This window comes from Neofelis nebulosa, chromosome 3 (assembly GCF_028018385.1).
Source record: "Neofelis nebulosa isolate mNeoNeb1 chromosome 3, mNeoNeb1.pri, whole genome shotgun sequence".
Classification (NCBI taxonomy): Eukaryota; Metazoa; Chordata; class Mammalia; order Carnivora; family Felidae; genus Neofelis; species Neofelis nebulosa.
In genome coordinates, this window is record NC_080784.1 from 38,909,550 (window position 1) to 38,931,059 (window position 21,510).

Genomic DNA, 21,510 nt, shown 5'->3' on the forward strand with positions numbered 1-21,510 from the left:
ACATATGTTGAAAAAGGGGCACTTGGGTTGCTCAGTCCATTGAGCATCCAACTCTTGATTTCAGCTTGGATCAGGATTTCACAGTTTCTGAGTTTGAGCCCCATGTTGGGCTCTGTTCTTACAGTGCAGAGCCTGCTTGGAATTGTCTCTCTCCTACTCTTTATGCCCCTCCCCTGCTCTCCTTCTCTCTCTCCTCTCTGTCTCTCAAAAATAAATAAATAAACTTAAAAAAAAACATGTTGAAGGAAAAACTACATGTCAATTTTATTTTAACCCACATAATATATAGTACTGATATTACCAAGACAAGTTTTTTTTTAATATTTAATTTTGTTGAGAAAACTAAGTTGAAAGAAAGGAAATACTGACTGAGCAGACCTCTATTAGATGTTAATGGTAGAAAACTTAGACTGTTTCTTATCCCCCTTTACAGTTTTTAAGGTTCTTAACGTCAAATTTAAAAACCTTCTCTGTTGTCCCTATTCCTAAGGAAAACAAATCCATATTGTCTCCTTTTTAATGTCTCAAGAAATTATCAGAAGTGAATAAAGTACTTGAAAATAGCGTGAGTACAAATACTTTTTGAATAAATGAATGAATATAATATTAAGAGAGTGACTTAGTAATCCCACTCAATGACTATGGGAGAAGCTGAATTATTCTATGGACCAGACCCACTTTTGGAAGAAGGTAAATTTTATGAGAAGGTCTTAGTCAATGATGGGATTATTGTCTAAGAAAGCACAAAGTTCTATTTCTTATCACCATGTCATGAAGGTAAATTCCCCCCAATTTTCTTTATGGTACAGAATCCCATTATATTTTCATACTATAATCCTTGAATCACTAGGTAAAAATTTTATCAAGTCCCTTTCTCTCCAGAAGCTCTTTACTGTGTGTCAATTTAAGGAATTGTAAGAACTATATAATAAAATTACAAATCTTAAAAACGGACAGGGATTTAATGTTACTACTGGTCCAGGGGCTCTGGCTTCAGGCATGCATATTATCTAACTATTTTTTACAGATAAAGGAACTGAGTCCTGAGAAACTTAGAGTAAAGAGGCTTGTTTAAGATTACTCATTTGTGAAGAACTGAGACAGTAGTGTGATTTTGTTCCATATTTCTCTGTTCTTTGTAATTTTAATCACAGCTGTTTCATTTCACCCTGTGTCTCATCCACTACATTTTTCATTTTAAAACTGAGGCAAAAGTAGCTCCATCACTGACCAATACCAAGTCATTTAGTATCAGAAAAAAAAGTTTCAGTTTTTTGTTTGCCCATTTGTTTATACAGTGGTGATTTTCTTTCTTTCTTTCTTTCTTTCTTTCTTTCTTTCTTTCTTGAGAGAAGAGAGACAGAGAGAGAGGGAGAAAGAGAATCCCAAGCATGCTCTGCACTGACAGGATGTGAGGTTTGAACTCATGGAACCATAGATCATGACCTGAGCTGAAACAAAGAGTCAGACGCTTAACCAACTAAGCCATTCAAGCACCCCTACTTTCATTTGTATAGCACTTAACTATTTTCACAGTACTCTACAAATGTTATTTCTCTAAATGGGGGAAGAGAGATGTTGTTACTGAATTCATGATAAAAGAGAGAGTGCACAATTTGTTTAGAAAGATAGCAAAAGAAAAGAAAACTAAGCCTAGCCCTAACCTTAACCCATAGAGAAAGACCAACCAATATTATTACCAATGGACAGAAAAAATGGACAAGAATAAAACAAACAAAGAAAAACATTAAAAAAGTCCCAGAAAAAAAAAATGTTGATAAAAGACAGGAAAGAGTGCGTAAGATAGAGTGATGTAACTGGGTGCAAAGGAAGGAATATGAACAAGCTGTCAGGTAGTGGATGAATAGACAGGTTGACAGGGTGAGAGGAGGAGAGATGAATGCCAAACTGGAAAGAAAGTATGAGAAGAGAACAGGGTGAAAGAGTGAGCAAGTTTTATGTGCCAAATAGGACAAAACATTGATAAGTCATTGACAGGTGAGTAAGACATTGATACATGAGTAGCATTCAGGAACTACTGCTCAATAAATTAATCTTTCTGTTGCTTTAAGATTTCATTTCTAATGTCATGTAGACCTAGTGGAGGTGGACTTAAGTAAAATCAATTCAATATCTAATCTTACCCTTTTGCAATTAGTATAGGTTTAGATTCCAAATCATATCACCATAACCAATCACAGTGGTACTTTCAAAATTTGATAATTTTTTAAATGTTTATTCATTTTTTGAGAGTGAGAGAAAGACAAAATGTGAGGAGGAAGGGGCAGAGAGAGAGGGAGACACAGAATGTGAAGCAGGTTCCAGGCTCTGAGCTGTCAGCACAGAGCCCCCCTATGTGGGGCTTCAACCCACGAACCATGAGATCATGACCTGAGCTGAAGTTGGATGCTTAACCAACTGAGTCACCCAGGCACCCCCAAAATTTGATACTTTTTAAGGAACTGTCAGGTTAAGTAGATAAATACATGAGCTGGCTTTGTGAAAACTGCTAGCTTTCTTTGAATGCAGATATTTATGAAAAATAGAAGTTAGGGAATTCATATCTGCTGTACAAAAAAATCAAGATAAATTTACTGTATTATATAATATGATAATTTCAGTCTAGTGTAATCACTGAAGAAATGTTTGTAGTTGCCTAAAATATATAGAAACAGTCAATTTTCAGGGTGCCAGGATGGCTTAGTCAGTTGAACATCAGATTTTGGCTGAGGTCATGATCCCAAGACTGTGGGAACCACCCCCGCATCGGGATCCATGCTGAGCATGGAGCCTGCTTAAGATTCTCTTTCTCTCCATCTGCACCTCTCCCCTGCTTATGCAGGCTCTTTCTCTAAAATATAAATTAATCAATCAATCAATCAATGTTTAAAAACAGCCCATGTTCTCAAAGCAAATCAGTATGAGTTTTTCATATCTTGTGAGAAAAAAATATACAATTTAATGTAAACAAACAAGTGAAGAAAGAGTTCAGAAGACAAGATTTAGGAAGAAAAAAAACCCACACTAAGAAATAGAAAATAGTGTCACCTGCTGGTAATCATGCAACACTTAAAAATATTCTTTAAAAAAGAATGACAAATATGAAACACATTGTCCAAATAATTATTTACAATGATCAAATTAAATTTATTCCTGGGCTGCAGGGCTAGTTCAGTATTCACAAATCAAGCAATGTGATACACCACATTAATAAAAGAAAGGATAAGGTCCATATATCCTTTCAATAGATGCGGAAAATAATTTGACAAAAATACAGCATCATTTCCTGATAAAAACCCTTAAGAAAATTGGTATATAAGGAAAATACCTCAACATCGTAAAAGTCATATATTAAAGGCCAACAGCTAATATCATCCTCAATTGGGAAAAACTGAGAGCTTTCCCCATAATGTCAGGTATGTGACAGGGATGCCCACTCTCACCACTGTTGTTCAACATAACACTGGAATTCCTAGCCTCAGCAATCAGACAAAAAAAGAAATAAAAAATATCCAAATCACCAAGTAAAAGTCAAACCTTCATTCTTCACAGATGACATGATACTGTACATGGAAAACCCAAAAGACTCTACCAAATAACTGCTAGAGCTGATATGTGAATTCAACAAAGTTATGGGATATAAAATCAATGCACAGAAATTGGTTGCATTTATATACACCTATAATGAAGCAGCAAAAAGAGAAATCAAAGAATAGATCCTATTTACATTTGCACCAAAAACCATAAGATAGCTAGGAATAAATCTAACCAAAGTGGTAAAAGAACTGCTTGCTGAAAACTATAGAAAGCCTTATGAAAAAAATTGAAGGAGACACAAAAAAATGGAAAGACATTCCACGCTCATGGATTGGAAGAACAAATATTGTGAAAAAGCCTATACTATCCAAAGCAATCTACACATTCAATACAATCCCCATTAAAATAACAAAAGCATTCTTCACAAAGCTAGAACAATTCTAAAATTTGTATGGAACCAGAAAAGGCCCCAAATATCCAAAGTAATATTGAAAAAGAAAACCAAAGCCTGAGGCATTACAATTCTTGTCCTCAAGCTGTATTACAAAACTGTAACCATCAATACAGTATGGTACTGGCACAATAGCAGACACATAGATCAACGCAACATAAGGAACCCAGAAATGGAGCCACAAATATGTGGCCAACTAATCTTTGACAGAGAAAGAAAGAGTATCCAATGGAAAAAAAAAGACAGTCTACAGCAAATGATGCTGGGAACACTAGATAGCAGCACACAGAAGAATGAAACTGGACCACTTTCTTATACCACACACAAAAAAAATTCAAAATGAATGAAAGACTTAAATGTGAGACAGTAAACCATCAACATCCTACTGAAGAAAACAGGCAGCAACCTTCTTGACCTTGGCTGCAGCAACTTCTTACTAGATGTGTCTCTGGAGGCAAGGGAAATAAAAGCAAAAATGAAGTATTGAGACCTTATTAAGATAAAATACTTCTGCACAGCAAAGGAAACAATCAACAAAACTAAAAGGCAACTGACAAAATGGGAGAAGATATTTGGAAATGGCATATCAGATAAAGGGTTAGTATCTAAAATCTATAAAGAACTTATCAAACTCAACATCCAAAAAACAAATAATCCAGTGAAGAAATAGGTAGAAGACATGAATATACATTTTCCAAAAAAGACATCCAGGTGGCTAACAGACACATGAAAAGATGCTCAACATCTCTTATCATCAGGGAAATACAAATCTAAACCACAATGAGATATCACCTTTCACCTACTTGTCAGAGTGTCTAAAATTAACAACTCAGAAGACAAAAGATGTTGGCAAGGATGAAAAGAAAGGGGAACTCCTTTGCACAGTTGGTGGGAATGCAAACTGGTGCAGCCACCCTGAAAAACTGTATGGAGGTTCATCAAAAAATTAAAAATACAAATACCCTATGACCCAGCAATTGAACTACTAATTTATCCAAAGGATACAAAAATGATGATTCCATAGCCAAATGCACCCCAATGTTTATAGCAGTGCTATCAACAATAGCCAAAATATGGAAAGAGCTCAAATGTTCATCAACTGATAAATGGATAAAGAAGATGTGGTGTGTATGTACAATAGAATACTACTCAATGATGAAAAAAAAAATGAAATCTTGCCATTTGCAACACCATGGATGGAACCAGAGTGTATTATGCTAAGTTAAATAAGTAAGCCAGAGAAAGACAAATATCATATGATTTCACTCATGTGTTAAGAAACACAACAGATGGACATAGGAGAAGGGAAGGAAAACATAAGATAAAAACACAGAGCCATAAAAACCTCTTAAACGCAGGGGCAATTGGGTAGCTTAGTTGGTTAAGTGTCCAAATTCAGCTCAGGTCATGATCTCATGTTCTGTGAGTTCAAGACCTGCATCAAGATCTGTGCTGATAGCTCAGAGCCTGAAGCCTGCTTCAGATTGTGTGTTCCCCTCTCTATCTGCCCCTCCCCTATTCTCATTCTCTCTCTCTCTGTCAAAAAGTAAAGAAACATTTTTAAAAAAAATTTTTAAGAGACTTAAATACAGAGAAAAAACTGAGGGTTGCTGGAAGGGTGTTGGGTGGTGGAATGGGCGAAATGGGTGATGGGCATTAAGGAGCACATTTGTTTAGATGAGCACTGTGTGTTATATGTAAGTGATGGATCACTGGGTTCTCCTCCTGAAACCAATACTACACTGTTTGTTAATCAATATCAATTTAATTAAATAAGTTTTAAAAGAACAGAATAGAAAACACAGAGATGCACACATACAAATATATGTTCAATTAATCTAAGCAGGAAAGAACATCTGATGGAAAAGAGTCTCTTCAAAAAATAATGTTGGGACAATAGAATAGCATCAAGCAAAAGAATGAAAGAGAACCACTTCCTGACACTATACACATAAATAAATGGATTCATAAAAATGGATGAAAGACCCAAAAGTGAGACCTGAAATCATAAAAATCCTAGAACAGAACACAGATAGTAACTTTGACATCAGCCACAACAACTTGTTTCAAAATATGTCTCTTGAAGCAAGAGAAACTAAAAACAAAAATAAACTCTTGGACTATATCGCATAAAAAGCTTCTGCTCATGGAAGGAAACAATCAACAACACTAAAAACCAAGTTCTGAAATGGGAGAAGATATTTGCAAATGACATATCTAATAAATGGCTAATATCCAAAATATATAAAGAACTGATATAAAATAAGGCCCCCAAAGCAAATAATCTGATTAAAACCTGGGCAGAAGACATGAACAGACTTTTGTCCAAAGAAGATATGCAGATGGCCAACAGGCAGGTGAAAAATGTTTAGCATCACTTATCTTCTGGGAAATGCAAATCAAAACCACAATGAGATACTACCTAACAACTGTCAGAATGGCAAATATCAACAACACAAGAAGCAATAGGTCTTGGCAAGAATGTGGAGAAAAAGGAACTGTTCTTGGGAATGCAAAATGGTGGGGCCACTGTGGAAAACAATATAGAAGTTCCTTTAAGAGTTAAAAATCCAGCTACCTTGTGGTCCAGCAGTAGCACTACTGGGTATTTACCCAAGGAATAAAAGAACGTTGATTCAAAAGGATACATGACACTGGTATGTTTATAAAAGCATTATTTGCAGTAGCCAAGATATGGAAGCAACCCAAGTATCCATCAATCAATGAATAGATGAAGATGTCATATATATATATATATATACATATATATATATATATGTATATACATATATATATGGAGGAATTAAAACTTTCCATTTGCAAGGACATGGATGGAGATAGAGAGTACGATGCTAGTGAAATAAGTCAGACAGAAAAAGACAAATACCATATGACAATTTTAATCATATGGAATTAAAGAAACAAACAAGCAAAGGGAAAAAAATAAGAGACAATAGACAATCAAGAAACATACTCTTAATAACAGAGAACAATCTGATAGTATCAGAGAGGAGGTTGATGGGGGGGTTGGTGGTTGGTGATGGGGATTAAGATATGTACTTGTCATAATGAGCACAGGGTGATATATGGAATTGTAATACATGGAATTGAAAGTAATATAATGAGCACAGGGTGATATATGGAATTGAAAGTAATATAACTCGGGGCGCCTGGGTGGCGCAGTCGGTTAAGCGTCCGACTTCAACCAGGTCACGATCTCGCGGTCCGTGAGTTCGAGCCCCGCGTCAGGCTCTGGGTTGATGGCTCGGAGCCTGGAGCCTGTTTCCGATTCTGTGTCTCCCTCTCTCTCTGCCCCTTCCCCGTTCATGCTCTGTCTCTCTCTGTCCCAAAAATAAATAAAAAACGTTGAAAAAAAAAAAAATTTAAAAAAAAAAAAAAAAAAAAGAAAGTAATATAACTCTGCATATTAACTAACTGGAATTAAACAAAAAAAAAAGAAAAGAAAAGAAACTGTGAAAAAGAAAGACGATTAAATGAGGACCTATCCAATAATTTACTAGATGAATTACATGAGAACTGACTTATGGCACTCTTGCAGTGGGTTAAGAGCTACCTTGGAGGAAGTTACAGTGTCCTCTAGAGCACAGAGAATCCTCCTCATGTGGCCTCCTCCTGTTACCTTGCATGCAGAAATATTTAGCAGTAATTGTGCAGGCATTGAAGAAAATTCAGGATGATAATATTTTACAGATAAAGGAGACTTAGCAATGGAAGCTCAGTGGGAAATACTCTGTGCACGCCATCCTGGGCCTGTACTTGTGACACTCTTAACCCACCTCAAATACAGATTCATTTTGTTTGAATTCATTTAACCATCACCTTTAACCATATCCTTGCTCTGTTCCAAGCACTCTATCTTTATTAGTGACCATGACAAAACGTGACCTGTGCTATGTGGAGATGACTTCCAATAGGAAGACAGAAGTGAAAGGGGTGGTCCATGAGGTTAGCAGGGATGGTGGACAGCAGGAACAGGTTATTTAAAATAGAGATGTGTACTTCAAAGGAAACTTCCTCCAAAAGGAAAACGTGGCACATGGATCTTGTAATAGGAGTTTATTAGAGTTTTTGGAAAAGTGTATTTTTATATTGAACAAAAGGTGTATGGCAATCTCACCTGTATACTTATTCCTATGACAAAGAATTAAACTGGAGTGGACCCAGTATCTGTCTGGCAATTTGTCTCACCAAATCATAGCATTTTGGCAGAAATCTTCTAGGCCTCTTTAATTTTTCCAAGAGCTTCTCTAATCCTGTGACAATCAAATCATTCTCTTTGGAAACCTTGATTGTATCATTTTCCTTATTGACTTTCCCTTCTTGACTATGAAGCACCTTAACCAAACAAGGTTACATTTGCCAGTAACTTTCTGTGTTATCTGGAAAGACAAAATAAGAATAATGAAGAAAATAAAAATCCTGGCATTCAAAGACAATCAAAGCCTATACTATTTTTCTACATATGAGCATTATTTTCAGAGTGGAATCACAATGTGAATTTGGTTATTTGATTGGGTAAACATTTTTTTTGTTTCGTTTTCTTTTGTTTTTTCATTTTAACTTGGTAAGCCCTACTCCATATCTTTATATATCCATTTATTTTTTTTAATTTATTTTTACTATACTCATCGTAGGGAATAAATTTCACCTGATGTCAGTGCCCTAAACTTATACATAATTGACAATAACAAGTAACCATAGAAGGAGGAGTGTTCTCCAACATTTTCCTTAAAAAATCATAACAGTGTAGCTGTGCCAGCTTGCATTCTGACCAGAAGTGCAATAGTGTTTCCCTTTCTCTGTATCCTCACCAACTGTTGTTTCTTGTGTTGTTAATTCTAACAGGTGTAAGATGATATCACATCATGGTTTTTCTTTGCATTCCCTAATGATGAATGATGTTGACCATCTTTCCATGTGTCTGTTGACCATCTGGAAGTCTTTTTTGGAAAGGTGTCTATTCATGTCTTCTGCCCATTTCATAATTGGGCTGTTTGTTTCTTTCGTCTTGAGTTTGCTAAGTCGTTTCTAGATTTTGGATCCTAAACCTTTATCAGATATGTCACTTGCAAATATGTTCCACAATTCTGTAGGCTGCTTTGAGTTTTGTTGAATGTTTCCTTCACTGTGCCAAAGCCTTTTATCTTCATGAGACTATAACACAGCCATCAAAAAGTATGGAGTCTTGCCATTTGCAACTATGTGGATATAACTAGAATGTTTTATGCCAAGCAAAATGAGTCCGTCTGAGAAAGACAAGTATCATACAATTTCACATGTGGAATTTAACATAAGGGACGGTGTGGAAGAGAAGAAAGGGAGACACTTAACAATAGAGAACAAACTGAGGGTTGATGTAGGGAAGTGGGTGAAAGATGGGCTAGATGAGTGATGGGTATTAAGGAGGGCACATGTGATGAGCACTGGATGTTATATGTAAGTGATGAATTATTGAATTCTACTTCTGAAACCAGCCAACATTTAACTAACTAACATTTAAATTAAAAAAGAAAAAAAGTTTTAGCCCACTCACTTGGTCATGGTCCATTAAAGGGTTTTGACAACAGTGTGAGGCATTCTGTCTGACACCATCATTTTAAATGGCTGTATTATGGTCCTGCTGCCAGAGGAAATGGATACTCTCTGTCTGAAGAGGTGTCTCATGCAGGGCTCCCAGAGTCAAAGCAGAGACAACACATGGCTACATAAATTCTTTGTGCAAATCTCTAATCACTGTCTTTGGTTTCTAAAAGCAGATCCCTCCACACAGAATCAAGGTGATGGAAGCTAAAATCATGGCAACAATCTCTCTCCAGTAAAAGAACTGAGGCCCTTCTCACTACTGAAACATGAGTGCCCTTATCTCTAGTGCCCAACAAGGGGTCTAGATTCATGAGTCTGGTGAAATATTTTTGCGGTTTGGTGGATGAGAAATTACACCAAATGTATTGTCCTATGTTCACTTTTCTAATGATGAGTGAGGCTGGGCGTTCATCACTTACAGCCATTTCTAAATATAGCCACCACTCTCAGTTCTGGGGTGAGCCTGCTCTCCTAGACTTCCGCAGGGGACACAGCCAGTGATCCATGTCCAGGCAGGAAACTGACTCCTTGTGAAACCACTCAGCTGTTAATGACTGGTTTCTAACCAATGTAACACAGCCGGAGTTATAGGAGAAAGATTTCATGACACAAATTCTGTCACTTCTTACTTTGCCTGTGTTTCTTCCATCTCTCTCTTTGTCTCTCTACTCCCCTCCCTCCTTCTTCACACCCCCTCTATTCTTCTCTTCTCAGAGAGATCAGAGGTCAGAGTCAGGAACCATGTGGCTTTGACTCAGAGAGTGCCCAGCCTTTATAGCCAGCTAACACATGGCAATTACTAAGGACATATTGCCCTCCTTTACTGAGACCTCTGTGCTGGGCAGGCTTCTGTGGGCTTGAGGGGGTTGGTTACCCTGATCCCACTGGCCCCTGTGATGTTCCTGCCTTCTGAGAAGATCAACGTTTGAGCAGGACCACTGTTCTTCCCCACATGGTCAGGGCAGAGAGTCCATTCAAGGAGTCTGGGACCAGAGCCCAATTCCACAGACATGGCCGCCAGCAAGCACAAAGAAGCCAACATGCAGAATGATCACCAGTGCCTCTACCCAGGGAATGGAAGAGTAAGGCAAGAGCCAGAAGCCTTCCTGCCCTAGCTAGGTCAGGATGCAGTGTTCTTGTGACTGGTGCTTCCTTTCATCCCAAGACCCCAGGTGTTTCCTTCTTATTCTCAGGACAGCAAGCTTGCTTTGGAAATGGTGCACATGTCATTAGTCACAGCTTCATCCCATTTTCACCAAAGGTGAACAACTTTGGCCCTCAGAGTGTTTCATCTGATTTGTTGTTGTTGTTGTAGTTGTTAATATTAATATTATTATTAATGTGAAGAAAGCCTGTTTATATACCAAGGGCTTTGGCAAGGTAAAGTCAAATGCCAAGTTTACAAGGAGACTTTCATATGCTAACAACTCACAGATTACTGGAGGCATAGCTATTGTCAAGGTAAGTGGTTTTTCCCTCTAGCAAAACATTAACATTAAGAAAGAAGGGAGTCCCTGAAGAAACTTTTGATTCTGCCAGCCTCAAGTATTTGTGAATGGGTGGCAGGGGAGAAGGAAAATAAGTTTTAAGTTTTTAAAAATATTTGTTTATTTTTTGAGAGAGAGGGGAGGGAGAGAGAGAGAGAAGAGAGAATTTTCGTCCCAGAGAGGGGCAGAGAGAGAGGGAGACACAGAATCTGAAGCAGGCTCCAGACTCTGAGCTGTCAGCAGAGAGCCCCTATGCTCCTGGAACACAGAAACTGTGAGATGGTGAGCTGAGTTCAAGTTTGAGGCTTAAAAGACCCAGCCACACAGGCACCTCAGGAAATTCAGTTTTATATGCCATTTCCTTTTGGCCTTTTGTATCTCACATCACTATGGAGGGCAGGGTGATTTTGGAGCTCTAGGAACCTGAGTCCATAGGTCTCTGGAGATTAGAACCCTGCCTTTTTCTTATAAATTAGTAAGATACTTGTCAATTGATGGAGGCTCTATTACTTTAACCATTTGTTTTCTGTCATTTCCTTTGCCCTTGGGCAGCCAGGAGTGCCTGAGGAATGCCACACGTATCCTACCTGGGGCTGGTCAGGGAATGCTAGCTTGTGTTTGGCCCTCAGCTTTCTTTCTGCTCCCTCATGAAGCAGATGGGTGATTCCCATTTACCTGGCCCACGTCTGTTTGTTCTTTCAGAAAACAGCGAGCTTGGCAGGAGATTGTGCTATTCTCTTTACTCCCAGAATTATCCCATTCTCATCGGAAATGAAGATCTTTGGTTTTCTGGGTATCCATTCCCATCCCTTTGCTCTTTTTCTCAGTAAGTCCCTGCTGTGGGGAATTCAAGGCCAGACCTAAGAGCAATGTCCCCTCATTTTAATTGGGGATCTTGGCCAAGTCATCCTGACTCTGGCATAGGTTTGGCATAAGCCCCTTGGGACTTTCCTTTTAGAAATATTTTGACAAGAAAAAGACATAGGGTACTTGAAGGTGCCAGACAAAATGTTGGTGTATAGGCAAAGCCAGAGAATTGGGAGGAAGCTATGTCAATTGTGGGGAGAAGAGGAACAGAGAGTGTCAGTTTCTGCTCAGGTTTATCCTATTCTCTGCTGAAATGAAGATCTTTGACCCATCATGTATCCATTCTGATCCCCTAGCTGTTTTTCTAAGGAGGTCTTGAGTCACAATGAAATGTGGTATGGTTTTCCCTGACACCCCGAATTCCCAGGGTTTGGTGACCAGCTCCCAATCCATTTCTCTGGTAGCCTAGAGCAATCAGTCTCTGGTATGCCCAGATAATGATTAACTCCCTGTGACTGACCTTATGGGCTTGGCATTGATGGTTACCCAGCTTACCTCCCTCCCCTGGCTGCTTGAGATACCTTCATATGGAAAAGCAAATGGGTCCCAGATGGGCATTTAGTTTCCAGAAGTGGCCAGGTCACTGACTGTTCAAGGGATACTTCCACAGAGCCTGATTCCAAACCCAGAAGTGTCAAAACCCATTACACCAAAACCACTGGGTACTCTCCCCTGTAGGTCAGGGTAAGAAATCCACTCAGTGCCAGATGCTTCTCATCCCTTTCTGAAGTCCCAAAGGAAGAATTATTGCAAAACTGGTTGCCAGGGTAGCCAAGGGAGGATTCCTTCACCCTAGCCAAGAGGTGTTTCTCATTCCCAAGACAGCCAGCTTGCCAAAAGAGTGTGCTGGTCACTCCATTCTCAGATTTATTCCACTCTCAATTGGTAAAGAGAACTTTGGCACTCCATGTATCCATTTCTATATTTTCCCTTTTCCAAACTAGGTCTTTCCTGTGAGCCAATCACCGCCAGTGTCCAAGAGAGATCTCCGCCTTTAACTGCACAATCTAGTTGAGCTCAACTTCCTCAGGGATAGGTTGAGCCATGGGGGGTCCCTTGAGACTTGCTTTTCCTAACTCTATTGACAAAGGGAGGCCTAAGGCATTGCAAGGTGCCCAGAACAGAATTTCTGCCCATAGGCCAAGTCCAGAGGAGCTGGGAGGGAGCTGGCCTCCCTTGTGGGGATAAAAGGAGTTTAGCTACTCATTTCACTCTCAGCATTATGCTGTCCTCATTTGCAGGGAATCACTTAAGCCATTGATGTCTCTATTCCCATCCCCCTGGCACTTTTTCTATCTAGGCATTCACTGTGGGGACTCAGGGCCAGAATGTAAGTGTCATGTGCTCTCTTGTCAGGTGGGGAGTTGGGCCATGTCCTCCCAATGTGGAGAAAAGTTGGGCAACACAAGCCTACCCATAGGTGTTGCCTTTCAGCCTTACTGTTGGCCACAAAAGACATAGGGCAGTGGAAACCATAAGGCATAACACAAAATGTTTGCATGTAGGCAGGAACAGGGAAGTGGGATGGAACCAGCCTCAGTTCTGCAGAAGGGGGAAATGAAGCTAGGCACCGCATCCTTAGTTATAGCCTATATCTCTCCAAAAAGAGCTCTGGCCCTCCATATGTTCCCACCCCCTTAACAGATTTTCTAAGGAGGTTTTGGGTCACACTCAGGAGAAACGGGGCCATCACTCACATCAAAAGTACTCAGGGATTAATGGAGAGTTCCTGTCACTGCCTACAGTAAGAGAAATCAGTTTCTGGCATCCCAAAGAGGAAATTGCTCTCCTTTGACTGAAAGTATGGTGCTTCACGGGCTGCAGGTGGCATGGGGATGTTTACCCTGATTGTGTCTCTCACCGGGCTCATTGAGCTGCCTTCATTCTGAAATGCAGAAGGCTCTCAGATGGGCAGTTTACTCCCAGACATGGGTCAGTGCAGAAAGAGCCCAGGCAGACTCCTGCACCAGAGCTTGTTTCCAAACACTTGAAGGTCTGCAGGGAGAATGACCTGTAATCACTGAAGGAATGTTGCATCTATACTTGATGGAAAGGGCGGGAGAAAAGGCAATGGCCAGAAGAATTCCTTTCCACGCTTACCAACCTTCTGAATAACATTTCTTGCAGTAGGTGCGTCAGGTATAGTCAGTGGACATTTCCCTGGGCCCAAACCATTGGTGTGTCTTACACTTGACATTATGCTAATCACTTTATTCTTTGCTTTATCCTATTCTCTGTAACAAAGAAATTTGGGCCTCTGTGTATCCATGTCCACTTCTGGTCTTTTATTCGAACTAGGTTTCCTCTCATAGGCTTTTGGGGCCAGATTTTAAGACCAATTCAGGCTCATTTTAACTGAGGGCTTGAGTCAAGTTCTCTGGACCTTGGGATACTTTGTACTATGGGGCCTCACACCAAGTATATTTTAGAATCATGCATACATCAGGAAACCTAACACACTTGAGGGGCCCTGCATGGGATGTTTGTCTCTAGGCAGACCCAGAGGATATAGGAGGAAACCAGTCCTTCTTCTGCAACAAAAAAAAATACTGAGCCATACAGTATCTTTTCAGTTGTTTCCCATTTCTCATTTGAATTCCAGATGAAGGTTTCCTCTGGACTGGGTTTCCAGATAAAAGCAGTGGTGTTTTTCCCTTTCCCCAGTGCAGAGATGCTTCTTATTCTGAAGACAGCCAGCTTCAAATAGATTATACTAGTCACTCTATTCTCTGCTTGATCCCTTTCTCATAGGAAAGGAAGAACTTTGGCCCTCCATGTGTCCATTCCCATGTTATGCCCAGAATTCGTGATCCCCAAATACTGCCAGGGAGCCGAGTCTGATGTAAAAGCAAAAGAGCCTTTATTTGAGCTAGCTCGAGCTCAATCCCCTACTTGCACCGACGCAGTGGTGAGATACCGGGGAGAGAGCGAGTTTCAAAAGGACAAAGGTTTTATTGGGGCCTAGGGGCAGTTGATGAGGTAATGGCTGTGGCCTCAGCCTATTGGCTGGGGAAGGGTGGGAGTCCTGTTAGGCAGGTGAGGGGGAGGTTACTCAAGGGGAGGAGGCATGGTTAAGGTGAAGGACACAGAACAAGATGGAGTTGGCCGGCGTAGGCCCGCCCTTTCATTCCCCCCTTGTCATGTAGCTTAGGGACCCAATCATGGACCGGCTGCATTTATGGTGACAAGGGGAACAGAGTTTGGAGGTTTACGCAAAGTTCTGGGAAGCAAGTGTCCCTGGGGTGGCTCTGGGAGGTCTGATTAAGTACTGTCCCCGAGCTGGTGTCTATGATCTGCCAGGTGATGTTTTGGGGGGCGTGGGGACTCCCGGCAGCATGAGCAATGACAAGCAGAGTTAACAGAGTTACCAATATTAGGTGGGTCGAATGCTCTGTAGCTTGAGCTTGAGCGGGTTGTGTTGGTCCCGACTGACGCCCCATTGAGTGACGAAGTCCTTCCGGATCGAGGAGGTGTCTGCTGGCCGAACGTGGGTGTGATGGACCCAGGTCGTGATGCCGTCTACTTTGAGAGTGGTGGGGATTGTCAGCACCACGATGTAAGGTCCCTTCCAGTGCAGCTCAATGGTCTCTCAGTGGTGCCTCTTGACGTAGACCCAGTCTCCCGGCCTGTACTGATGAGGTGTCGGGGTCGGGCCAGCCTTGTAGATGGCACAGAGGTGCGGCCAAATGTCCTCGTGCACCCTCTGGAGCCCACTCAAGGAAAGAAAAAGTTCTTGATCTTTAAACTCAGCAATAAATTCAGCTCGAAGGCTGAGAATAACAGGGGGTGGCCTGCCAAACATGATCTCATAGGGAATAAAACCCAGAGTATAAGGAGTGTTTCTAACCCAGTAAAGGGCGTACGGTAAGAGAGTCACCCAGTCCCCACCAGTCTCCATGGTTAATTTGGTAAGGGTCTCTTTTAGGGTTCTATTCATTCTTTCTACCTGTCCTGAGCTCTGGGGCTTATAAGCACAATGTAATTTCCAGTTTGTGCCCACCGCCTTGGCTACTGCCTGCGTTACCTGGGAGATAAAAGCTGGTCCATTGTCTGATCCTAACATGGCAGGAAAACCACACCTGGGTAAGATGTCTTCCAGTAGCTTCTTAGCCACCGTCTGAGCCGTTTCATGTTTGGTTGGGTGTGCCTCCACCCAGCCAGAGAAGGTGTCTGTAAATACTAAAAGATATTTATAACCATACTTTCCTGGTTTGACTTCAGTGAAGTTGACTTCCCATTGGGCTCCCGGTCTGGTGTCTCTGAGCCTGGTTCCTTTTTTATTTGATGTGGCTCTCGCGTTGATGAGTTGGCAGGTCTTGCAGGCAGACACAACTTGCTCTATTTTGGTGTCCTGTTGGTGAATCCTGATTATGGCATGTCGGATTAAGTCTTTTAATTTTCGGGTCCCCCATGTGAGTAGACCGATGCATGTGCTCTAATATTGAGACTCCGAGCTGGTCTGGCAACACGAGCTCCTTGTTAGGTGTATACCACCATCCCTTTATCTCCTAGGCCATGGGGAGTTTCTTGATCCACTGTAACTCCTCCTGGGAGTATTTGGGCTGGTCTGGTAAAACTGGGTCTCCCGGGTCCGGTAGTTGTATGGTCATGGTGGGGACTGAAGTAAGGGCTACTGCCTTGTCTGCCTGGTCAGACTTTTGATTACCTCTAGCTACTGGGTTATCAGCTTTTTGGTGCCCTTGGCAGTGGATAATGGCTAGCTTGGCAGGAAGCCATAAGGCCATAAGCAGATTAAGTATCTCCTGCTTATTTTTTATAGTCCGTCCTTCTGCTGTCAGTAACCCCCTCTCCTGATAAATTGCCCCATGAATATGAGCTGTGGCAAATGCATAACGGCTGTCTGTGTAGATGTGAAGCCGTTTTCCAGGTCCCAGCGTGAGCGCCTTAGTGAGGGCTATGAGCTCTGCTCGCTGGGCTGACGTTCCGGAGGGTAGAGCCTCCGCCCATACAGTGTCCGTTTCGGTGACCACCGCTGCACCCGCATACCTGTGTCCGTCTCGCACAAAGCTGTTACCATCAGTGAACCAAGTAGCCTCGGCATCAGGGAGGGGCCGGTTGGTCAGGTCTGTCCGGAATCCATGTACTTGTTCCAGGATTCCCGCACAGTCATGTAGTGGAGCACCTAGGTCAGGGTCTGGCAGCAGGGTTGCAGGATTGAGGGCTGCACTGGGGTGGAACCGCACTCATGGAGGGTTGAGTAGGAGGCTCTAGTAATGAGTCATACGTGTGTTGCTCATCCATCTATCAGGAGGCTGTTTCAGGACCCCTTCAATGGCGTGTGGGGTCGTGATCCAGATCTCCTGTCCTAGGGTCAGTTTGTCTGCATCCTTGACTAGGAGTGCTGTCGCCGCAATAATTCTTAGGCATGGCGGCCAGCCGGCAGCCACTGGGTCTAGTTTCTTGGACAGGTAAGCCACTGGCTGGTTCCAGGGGCCTAAGGCTTGGGTTAGAACCCCTTTTGCTATTCCCTTATGTTCGTCTACAAAGAGGTGGAAGGGCTTCGTACTGTCTGGTAGGCCCAGGGCTGGGGCACTTAGGAGGGCCTTTTTTAACTGATTAAAGGCAGTTTCTTCTTTTTCAGCCCATTTAAATGTTTTCCCCTCTTTGGTAGCTTCATATAGGGGCCTGGCGATCTTAGCAAAACCTGGAACATAGAGGCGGCAGTAGCCGACTGATCCTACTAATTCCCTTACTTCTCTTCGGGAGGTGGGAGTAGGGATCTTTAGGACAGTTTCTTTTCTGGCATCTGATAACTGCTGCTGTCTGCCCTCCAGGATATATCCCAGGTAACTTACCCTCTCCCTGCATATCTGAGACTTCTTCGTGGATGCCTGGTACCCTAAGGCCCCCAGGGTAGCCAGCAGGTCCTGGGTCCCTCGCTCACAGTCTTTGGCCATGTCGGCAGCAATCAGGATGTCATCTATGTACTGTAGAAGGGTGAGGCCAGGATTCTCCCTTCTGTACTCACCCAGGTCCTCGCGTAGTGCCTCGTCGATAATGGTGGGCGAATTTTTGAATCCCTGAGGTAGCCGTGTCCAGGTGAGTTGCCCACTGTAGCCCTCCTCCGGATCATGCCACTCGAAGGTGAACAAGCGTTGGCTCTGGGGTGCCAGCGGCAGACTGAAGAAGGGGTCCTTTAAATCTAGTACAGTATACTAGACCTTGGAGGGTGCCAAGGAGTTCAAGAGAGTATATGGGTTGGGAACAGTTGGGTGTATGTCTGTGACCCTCTTATTTACTTCCCGGAGGTCTTGTACTGGTCGGTAGTCATTTGTGTGTGGCTTTTTGACCGGCAGTAGGGGGGTGCTCCAGGGAGACTGGCAAGGAGCTAGTATCCCTAGGCTTCGTAGTCTCCAGATGTGTGGCTGGATCCCCTTCTGGGCCTCCTGAGACATGGGGTATTATTTGATCCTTACAGGACTCTCTCCTGGCTTGAGCTCTATCAGGACCGGGGTCCTCGGAGCAGCTAGTCCTATCCCCACCCCCCCCACCGTCTCTGCCCAAATGGAGGGGAATTCTTGTAGCCATCTGTCTATATTATCCTCTCTTGGGAGCGTCTCCTGGTGGCGGCAGTATTCATCCTCCAGTTTCATGGTCAGGACCTGGATGGGGTAGCCCTTGCCATCGGTGACCTGAGGCCCCCCTTGTCTGAAAGTTATCTGAGCTCCAATCTTGGTCAGTAAGTCCCGTCCTAACAGCGGGTAGGGGCATTCTGGTATTACCATAAAGGAGTGGGATACCCGGCCCATCCCCAAATCTACTGTTCTTCGGGTAGTCCATGAATACTGGCTCATACCAGTTGCCCCTTGTACCCAGGACTTCTTGCTGGCTAGTTTTCCTTGTGGGGTGTGGAGGACCGAATGTTGTGCTCCGGTGTCAAGGAAGTCAACAGGGGTCCCCTCCACTTTAAGAGTTACCCTGGGTTTTGGGAGAGGGTCCGAACCTTGACTCACCTAATCACTTAGTTCATCTAGCTCTAGGACTTTTACTCGATCAGTCTTGCTTCCCTTCCCGCCGGCCCTTTTCGGAAAATCTTAGGCCCAATGCCCTATCTCCTTGCAGTATGTGCACTGATGCTTCTGCAGCCTCTGCTTGCCCCCCTTGGTGGTTCCTTTACCTTTTCTTGCATCATCTGCCAGCTGCCAGAGACGGCAGTCTCATTCCTCGGGGAAGTCAGCAGTGGTAGCTAGTAGTATTCTGGCCAGGTCTCGAGTCTGCTTACTGCTGGCAGCCACCATGGTGCAAGCCTGCTAGTCCTCAGGAGGCTCCCGGTTATTATATACCTTTTCGGCTACCACCAGTAAGTCCTGCAGACTTTTTTCTCCTAGTCTATCTATTTTCTGTAATTTTCTCCTAATGTCTATGGCCGATTGGTTTACAAAGGCCATGATAACAGCTGCCTTGCTTTCCGGAGCCTCTGGATCCATGGGGGTATAGGTACGGAATGCCTCCATGATCCGTTCTAAAAAGGAAGCCAGAGATTCATCTTTTCCCTGTTTTTCATTTCCTGCCTTGGCCAAATTGGTTGGCTTTCTAGCAGCCATTCAGAGACACCCCATTAGAGTCTGGCGGTAGACCCGGAGGCTCTCCTTACCTTCTGCCATGTTGAAATCCCACTGGGGCCGAGTTAAGGGGAAGGAGGCATCTATCTGAGCCTGGTTGGTGGTGGGATTCCCGTCTGCACCCGGAACTAGTTTTCAGGCTCCATTGAGGATTCTTTCTCTTTCTTCGGTCATGAACAGGACCTGCAAAAGCTGCTGGCAATCGTCCCACGTGGGCTGATGGGTAAAAAGAACAGAGTCTAGGGGCACATGGGTGGCTCAGTCAGTTAAGCGTCCGACTTCAGCTCAGGTCACAATCTCGCGGTCCGTGAGTTCAAGCCCTGTGTCAGGTTCTGTGCTGACTGCTCAGAGCCTGGAGCCTGTTTCACATTCTGTGTCTCCCTCTCTCTCTGACCCTCCCCCATTCATGCTCTGTCTCTCTCTGTCTCAAAAATAAATAAACGTTAAAAAAAATTAAAAAAAAGGAACAGAGTCTAATAAATCAATAAGCCCTGCCAGTTTCTCAGAAAACTTAGGATTCTGAGCTTTCCAATTGTAGAGGTCACTAGTGGCGAAAGGCCAATAGTGATGGGGCTGATTCCCCTCCATGTCTGGGGGTCCAGTGGCTCACAGGGGCAGAATAGTGGAGTTGGCGGTGGAGGCGGATTGCTCCCTCTGAGCCCTTTGTCTGGTAAAGGGTGGGCTTCCCACTGGAGCGTTTCCACCTCCCACTCTCAGAACAGCGTCTGCCTTCCCCGGAGGGGGAGGGTGGTGTTCTTCCGGCATCCTAGAGGGGTTATACGGTGGAGGAAAAATTAATTTTTCTTCAGTCCCCCCTTGTAGGATAGTGTAGAGGGGTGCTGAAGGCTGGGTAAGACTTTTCTCCTTTTTTTTCCCCTGCAAAGCAAGAATGGGTTTTGGCTCCGGAGGGAGCGGGGCTAGGAAGGCTTAAGCCAAGAGGGTGGGTCTTCTACAAGGTCCTGCCAAGTGATAATGTAAGGGAGCTGATCAAGATGGCCCATCTTAGGCCGAGAGATGATACTCCTGACTAGGTGGATGGTAGGGAGGTCGAAGGTCCCCTCTGGTGGCCATCTGACATTGAAAGTTGGCCACTCGCTAGAACAAAAAAACTGCCACCGACCCTTTCGGACTTCCACACTGAGGTTGTTAGCTCTTCCCCTCACATCCTTAAAGTGATCAATCATAATACTTAGAGGAGTAGTCTGATTTTGTCCCATAACGTCCGTCCAGTAAGTCCACAGAACAAAACAGAGAAACACAAAAACAGACAAACAGAGGGCCACTAGAAAGTCTTCCCATTCCATGGAAGCAAAACTGAAAGCTAGCTTAGACCTTTGAGGGGATTCCATGTCCCTCCAAAACCGATGAGGGGATTCCACATCCCTCCAAAACCAAAAGCTAGACGATGGCCTCATGCCGACCAGCAGGAGCGACCCGCCTTGTCTCAGACCTTTGAGGGGATTCCACGTCCCTCCAAAAGGGAGGATCAGAACATCTTCTGAAACTCCCTGCCCATGGTCTTCCAGTGTGTCCACTTAGACCGCGTCGGGCACTACCAGAATTTCAGAAATGAGCTCACACAGAAAAGACGGAATGAAGAGACACTAACCGTGGCCAGTCAGGCTCTCCGGGTCGGGGGTCCCTCGGGGGTCTTGGGGATTCTGGACGAGGCCCCAAATGTTATGCCCAGAATTCGTGATCCCCAAATACCGCCAGGGAGCCAAGTCCGATGTAAAAGCAAAAGAGCCTTTATTCGAGCTAGCTTGAGCTCAATCCCCTACCTGCACCGACGCCGTGGTAAGATACCAGGGAGAGAGAGTGAGTTTCAAAAGGACAAAGGTTGTATTGGGGCCTAGGGGCAGTTGGTGAGGTAATGGCTGTGGTCTCAGCCTATTGGCTGGGGAAGGGTGGGAGTCATGTTAGGCAGGTGAGCGGGAGGTTACTCAAAGGGAGGAAGCGTGGTCAAGGTGAAGGACACAGA

At 43.4% G+C, this 21,510-nt stretch overlaps 1 protein-coding gene across 1 annotated transcript in view; it reads right to left on the minus strand.

Annotated features, from left to right (window-relative positions):
* Window positions 1-21,049, minus strand: part of LOC131506642 (uncharacterized) — a 171,926-nt gene extending 150,877 nt beyond the window's left edge. Inside the window, exon 1 of the mRNA XM_058720421.1 lies at window positions 20,862-21,049. Coding sequence (XP_058576404.1) covers window positions 20,862-20,944 — 83 coding nt within the window. The 5' untranslated portion in view covers window positions 20,945-21,049. The remainder of the gene's footprint in view (window positions 1-20,861) is intronic.
* Between the last annotated feature and the right edge of the window lie 461 nt (window positions 21,050-21,510).